Genomic DNA, 7,387 nt, shown 5'->3' on the forward strand with positions numbered 1-7,387 from the left:
ACAAATGTCTTTTTATCTGGTTAAATGAGTATCTTGAAATACTTTAGTTACAAGTTAAATTATTGCTTAGAATATCAGCCAGTTTTCCTCAGAAACACTGACCTCACCCTAACGCTCTTCTTTAGGATAACATGAAAATGACACAGACGACATTTTTTGAGCCTGAGAATAACACTTAGAAAAGATTGTGAAAATACACTTGAATGGAGAAACAAAAAAAAAAGTTCTCAAGGCTGAAAAACAACTGTAAAACCTATTTGAAAATAAGTTAATTCTATGATATGTTGAAAGTCTCAATGATTCACTGAAATTACATTACTGAGTAACTTCTATGCCTGCTCCTAACAATGTTTAAGTAGGCTCTAGGCTTTACACACATGAACAAATGCCTCAACTTCAGTGGAGCTGCTCACACATGTTAAGATAAAGTGCATGTAGGATGAAATTATTTCAGCTCCTGCCAAACCCAACTGGGTTAACTCTCAGTTGCTTCAACACTTCTGTAGCCTAGATTCATAGCAGTTAATCCATACAGCTGAAAAGGAGAAGTTTAAAATACATCAGGTAGTATCATAAAATACTTTTTAAATTATTTTCATTCTTTCTGCATTCAGACCTGCATAAACTACACTTATTTGTGCACTTGCAAGCCAATTACATTGCTTTAGTAGGGATCCCTGGGAGCTCTACTCTCCTTTGGTGACGTATTCTGGAAAGAGATGACTGGGAAATTATTTTTCCTTAGAAAAAACTTCAGGCAAATTGCAATTATTTTTAACCTATTTTCATACTATCTGTTGGGGGGCAGGGGTTTCTTATTTTCATTTAGAAAAATACAATTTGGAGAAATTAAAAAGTTGAAAAAGCAAAATTTAAATCTGCTGTAATCATATGATTCCAGAGTGGTGCTGGAGATGAATTTTCTTTCCTTTTTGTTTGCCTAAAAAGTCAAACATGTTCTATGCAATCTCGAAAAATAATGTTTTGGTGGAAAATAAACTGGCTTTAATTCTACGACATCAGGAATGAGGAAGAGTTCTTGAGGCCACATAGAGTTTTACAGTATTTGAAATATTGTCTGGACCCCTTCCCTTGGTTTTGAGTCCTTTAGGAAAAAACGATTGTGCTAGCTCACTTTAAATCAAGTGTAGGCATAAAAGCATTCGTGTCCTTAAAATTAAACATGTGCTTAAGCACTGCCTTTACATTCGGAGTCACCAGATGTACAGCGCCTTACACATCCCACACCTTTTCAGAAAATGTGAGCAAAGAATGATTCAACTGAGACTCTCATGAACCCTTTTGTGAATTAGACTTAAATGAGCAAACCATTACTAGTCCAGAAATGTTTGTATTTGGCATTTTAACTACCTAAGCGTATATATTTGGCAAAGATATTTGGCTAAATGATGAGGCCTGATGCACTTGAAGTCCATAACTCAGCTTCCTTATGTGCAAAACAAATGTAACACTTGCCTATACCGCCTAATATATTGAATCATAGAACCATTTAGGTTGGAAGGGACCTTTAAGATCATCAAGTCCAACCATTAGTCTAACACTGCCAAGACCACCACTAAACCACGTCCCTAAGCACCGCATCTACATTGTCTTTTAAATACCTCCAGGGATGGTGACTCAGCTGCTTCCCTGGGCAGCTTGACAACCCTTTCAGTGAAGAATTTTTTCCTGATACTTAATTTCAACCTCCCCTGGCGCAACTTGAAGCCATTTCCTCTTGTCCTATTGCTTGTTACTTGGGAGAAGAGACCTAACCCCACATCGCTACAACCTCCTTTCAGGTAGTTGTAGAGAGCAATAAGGTCTCCCCTCAGCCTCCTCTTCTCCAGGCTAAACCACCCCAGTTCCCTCAGCCACTCCTCATAAGACTTGTGCTCGAGACCTCTCACCAGCTTCATTGTCCATCTTCGGACACACAAACTCACAGTAAGGCATTTTGAAGAACTAAAGTTCTGTTTAAATAATTACCCATTATCATTCTGCAGCAATTCTAACATATAGAACCAATGGCAGTAGCATGCATAAAAGCAGATATTGATACCTCGGAAAGGTTTGAATTTGTTCTCCAGATCAAATTCTTGTCTTCCTAGGCGTGATAAATCAACTCTGAGATCAGGACAAATGGCATATTCCTCCAAGGTTCTGCTGATTTGGTAGATTTTATCTGAAACAATATCTGGAGCAGGTCCTGTAAGAAAAAAGAACGTGGTAGGCCATTTTTTTAAAATAAAGCTTCCCCACTAAATGAGTGAGTGCTATAGCAAACACCTTTCTGAATATATTAGAGTTATTAAGGAATAAATCTAAACAAAGAACTATAGTGAATAAGGTCTTTTGTTTCAGTGTAACACAGGTTTAAAACATTTTTTTTAAAAAAATATAACATGGAAATACAGTGTGTTACTCACAACATTTTGATTCCCATAGAGTATTTAAATCAATCATTATCCAGGGCAGGGCAGATGAGGGAACCAAAAAACGCACAGCCATCTTTCTCTGGGTTTATTGCTCAAAGACTGCCATTTTTTACTCTGCACAGAATCTCAATATGTATGTTAAAGGAAAGCCTGTCCTTCAGCAGCAGTTTCTGGTGTTTCATAGGGCCTTCCGCAAATGCACACTTGTGAAGGTGAGATAGCTTTGTGTTTCACATTATTTCATTAGACATAATTATAATTTTAAAAAGTCTTACCAGTTTGACAGTGGTATTCTCTTGCAGTTTTCTTCCAACGGCTTAATCAAATGTATCTTTGTTAGAAATCAAAAGACCTTAAGTAATTATGACCTGGAACAGTTATGTCATTCAGGAATAGAAATCACATCTCACTTGTGCGTTACTTTTACTGCCAAATCCTGAAGATAGGCTCTATTTTTAAACATTTACTGTCAATCAATTAAAAGTTGCAGGCTTGGTGCAAAAACTACCAGATGAGCTATGCCATATGTAGTGCGAGAGTTGAGTCTGAGTTACAACAAAAATCCTTTCTGGCTTATCTGACTCTTCATTGCTTATATGAAAGCCACACTTCCACTCTGAAACATGATTTCCTTTATTCTCTTTTACGTGCTCTCTCTCCTAATCCAAAGCCTCTGTCTTTTCAGTGCTAAGTTCCCACTCCCATAGCAATGCTGCTATATTCAGTTGAGCTTTGCCATGGAAATTAGTGTGTTCCATCTCAGATGCAGTGTGCCAGATGGTCCAAAGCAATAGAATAAGTAACAGTCACTTAACTCTTCATTTGGCTTAGAAAATGACTTCTTACTCATCTAATCCAAACTCAACGAAGGGGTGAGGACAGGTTTCATTAGTTCCAGATCATCCTTGATGGATGGATGCATTGTTTACTGATATTTCCAGCTAAGGAGATCCCACAGTGTCGCTCTGCGTTCTCTCCGACTGCGACAGAAACAAACTGCTTCTGCCTGACCTGGAGCTGCAAAATACACTGAGCGAGAATGCAGAGCAACAATAGCCTTCCCTGGGAGCTTGCTGTGATGCCTAACCATTGTCTTAGTTCAAAAGCCTTGCCTAATACTTAACCCACATATTCTCAGCTGCAACTTAAACCAATGACTTTTCATTACGTCGCTGCTGATTATCATAAATAATTGAACCTTGTGAACTGTGCTTGAGGACTGTTTCTTATTTAAAGCTTTATAGCCTGTTTGAATTTTCTTTAAAAAGGTAAAGCACACTAAAAAGAGTGCCCGACCAAGTGTTACCCATTTATCAAACAGATTTTAGGTGTACGTGGTGTTTTAAAGTTTATAGGGTGCTAATGCATCTAATGGTTTGGCTCTGGTATGTTTGTGCTGTGACCCTGGATTTCTCCCTGTCTGACCTTACACAGTCCCTCTAATCTCTCTGGGATTCAAGCCTACTCTGTTTATAAAATCACACTGGTTTCACCATGCACATTTTTCACATAAACAATGGACATGGGAGAAGCATCCCCTTCTCAAGTCCTCCTACCTTCAAGATGGGGAAGGAGACATTTTAAAAGCACTTTCTTTTTTTTCTTTTTTTTTTTTTTATATGGAAAGTACCCTACATGTGTGAGGTATGCAAGGTGTCAGCAATTGTCACCATGATGTTTTGTGGGTGTACACAGATCTATAACATAAAACATGCATAATGTTTCCACAAACCTACATGTGTTAGCTTGCCAATTCTGGAAAACAAGACATTACCTATACACACAAATTCCACTATTCAACAGTGAAATTGCAATAGTTAATATGGTACAACCCTCTCCCTGGATAAGAGCAGTTATTTCCTGGGCAAACATGAGAAGTGCTTTCTTCCATACAAGACAATGAGTTATACTTCTTACAGCAGTTCTGAAATTGCATGCTTTAAAGTAAATGCCAAGACAAGCAACACAGAAATATAAACAACACAGAACTCCCTCCTAGGCATCTTTATAAAAGAATCAGAACTGTTACAATGATCTGGAAGACTACATAAATTGCTATAAAAATGGGATGGCAAACTTCCTGTCTAAAGAAATCTTACAGCTACCACAAGGACTTCAGTGAACATTTAATGCTTTTCCTGCACGTACAGGTAAACAAATACACTCTTATTACTGAAAAAAAAAGAAGAGATATGCATATGTTCTTCATAGTTTTACCAGAATAAATGAAAAACACATCATTAAAGTCAGACAGTTATCTTTGTCAGCATATTTTCATCATACCAAGATGCAATGTTGTAACACGTTATTAAAAAAAAAAAAAAAACAAACCTACCTCCATTGGCAACCTCAAACTTGACTCCAAACTCTCCTCCAGGTCCCCCTGGACTGTGGCTAGCTGTTAGAATAATTCCACCAGCCGCTTTGATCTTTCGGATGATACATGAAACAGCAGGTGTGGATAAGATACCATTCTGTCCAATAACCAATCTGCCGATCTAAGCGGAAAAGGAAGTCAAAGTACTCTGAATGTTACTAAACTTCTGAAAATTAATAAATAACCCCCCACACACATATAAGTATAGCGGTATAGGATAGAAATTGTGAAGTCCTAGCATGGAACCTGTTCTTTTGCGGGGAAATACACATACATGAGTTGGCTGCATGCTAATCTGGAGTGCTAACACAAGATATTGTATCCTAGCACATTTAATCCCAGTGGCCCGTGTACTGACAGTAAAGCAAGAGCACAGACATGGTAGTGATTCGCAAAGCACCCAAGCACAGCACTGGGCTACCATCCTGCCATCAAACCTTTCCCGGTACCCCCACAAACCAGCGAATCCCCTCAAACATCAGTATAGTCCAGGGCTGAGTGTGTGGATGCGGTTTGCAGGGTTGAGGCTTTAACTAGCATAAAAGTGAACAGCAAACAAATTGCCTTTGATGGAGCAGTCTTTCAGTGCAATCACAAATACCACTACATCGTAGGACCTGTAGTCTCTGCGGGTCACATCTCTATCACCGAGAGACCCTTGGACATCCTGCCCTACGGAAAGTCCTGCTCCTCCACCAGCCATCAGTGGTGACTCTTTGGCTATTCCAGATGAAGAGGGTGTGTTTCCCAGGGCACAGCCGAGCAGGGGAAGTTCCCACCATTCTTAAAGTAAAAAAAGCTTTCAGGTGGTGTTATTAAACACTGACTCAATGTGTTTGGCATTATGTGCAGCTCCAGTGCAAGGTTCCAATTTCAAAACCTTGCCTTCATCCCCTACACAGATACTACAGTTTCAGCTCAACATAAATAATCTAGGAGCCTACCAGAAATGTATTTACAAAGAAATACGAAAGAGTTCCAGTTCCTGGGAAACAGGCAGACATAAAAAAAGGAGGGAAGAAGGTGAAGTTAGTGTCACAGACGAGAACTGAGGCAGCTGCAGATACAGCTTAAAAGGATATTGCCAAAGTTGGGGGTTTTTTTAATAGCCTCACTTAAAAAAAAAACCCAACCAAACAAATAAAGAAAAAAAGAAGAAAAAAAAACATCGCTATTGAGTAGTAGTTTGGGAAGGAGAGATAGGGAGAGAAGGGGCAGGGTGCGGGAGAGGCATAATACTGAATCTTTCCCACTCCCCATCTAAAAGCAGACTGGGAGTTCAACCTCAGATGTCCTTCTCTAGTTTGAGGGAGATTCAACAACTCTACTGTCTGTGTGGCAAAGCAACAGCAGAGGAGGTGTCAGTACCTGCACCCTTTCTATAAAGAGCTGTTCCTTCATATACGGATGACATACTTCTGGGTCCAGTGATTATGTCAGGCCCTTAACGGTTATTTAGAAGTGAGGTTCCAAACAACTTCAGAAAAGCAAAGGATTAATAGATTATTTATTTAGCCTGTTTGCTATATCCAACATCGTATTTTTCCTGTTGCTGAACTATTTTAATAAAAAAAATAAAGACTTCTACACTGAAATGATCAGCTTCTAAAGAAGCACAAGTGACTTTTTGCTAACCTTCACAAAGCACAAACTATGGTTAGCAATTTCTCTTTCACTGAGAATTACAAGATCTGCTTTCAAATTTAAAAAAATGTGTAGAACAATGCATTCTGTTAACTGAGATTTCTGCCTCAAGATCTGATGATAGGATGATTGTTTGTCTACCCAGTTCTCTTTTCACAGTTTTTGCAGATAATTTTGAAGCCTAGGGATTGTTGGTAGAAAACAGGAAAGCTATGAAAATTAGTAAGTACAGTTCGTGGAAAACCTTCAGTGTTCATTTGACATGCTCCTGCTACTATTGGGAAAATGTTTTGTTTCACTGTATTGTTTTTCTCCCAGGTTGGAACAATGCTGAAGGAAATGAAAAAACAAAAAGTTAAGAAACACAAAATTTTGGTTCCTCATTTTTCTACTATAATGAAAATATTTTCCAGGGAAAACAAGTATCCTTTCCAGGAGAAAAAATGCATATCAGCAGAATCCACATTTTCTGTTTCAAGAGATTAAAGCAGTGCTTCCACTGACGTGGTCAGTTGGTGACAGCGGAGTGTATATACAGTCAACACACATACCACACAGCTGAACCTCGTTTCTGCTCACTTCAGCGGTATTGAAGCATTTTATTTCCTATTTAAGCTTAACAATAGTTTCATTAATTTCTGATTGAATGATTAAAAGCAATACCATCTTCCTTATTATAGAACCTGATGCCAACTATAACATAAATACCTTTGATTATTTGTGGAACAAAACATAGCAGTGAATACATTTTTTCTTTAAGAATAGACTAAATGTTACGCTTGTGCACTGTGACAGCAATTACTTGCGAGACTGTATCACTTGCTGACTCCATGTCTCTCCCACCTTCCCACTCTTCCTTCTCCCTGAAGGTAAAACTAAGCAGTAAATTACAGCATGTGTATTTGTAAATCTCTCAATTTATAATAAT

At 38.4% G+C, this 7,387-nt stretch overlaps 1 protein-coding gene across 1 annotated transcript in view; it reads right to left on the reverse strand.

The window, feature by feature from the left end:
• The window catches only part of PGM5 (phosphoglucomutase 5), a 71,985-nt gene extending 66,467 nt beyond the window's left edge, over positions 1-5,518 (reverse strand). The window contains exons 1-3 of the mRNA XM_009884311.1: positions 5,417-5,518; positions 4,774-4,936; positions 2,063-2,209 (exon numbers count right to left, since the gene is read on the reverse strand). Of these exons, the coding sequence (XP_009882613.1) occupies positions 2,063-2,209; positions 4,774-4,936; positions 5,417-5,518 (412 nt within the window). The remainder of the gene's footprint in view (positions 1-2,062; positions 2,210-4,773; positions 4,937-5,416) is intronic.
• Positions 5,519-7,387: the final 1,869 nt, after the last annotated feature.

Source organism: Charadrius vociferus, unplaced genomic scaffold (genome assembly GCF_000708025.1).
Source record: "Charadrius vociferus isolate BGI_N301 unplaced genomic scaffold, ASM70802v2 scaffold183, whole genome shotgun sequence".
Taxonomy (NCBI): domain Eukaryota; kingdom Metazoa; phylum Chordata; class Aves; order Charadriiformes; family Charadriidae; genus Charadrius; species Charadrius vociferus.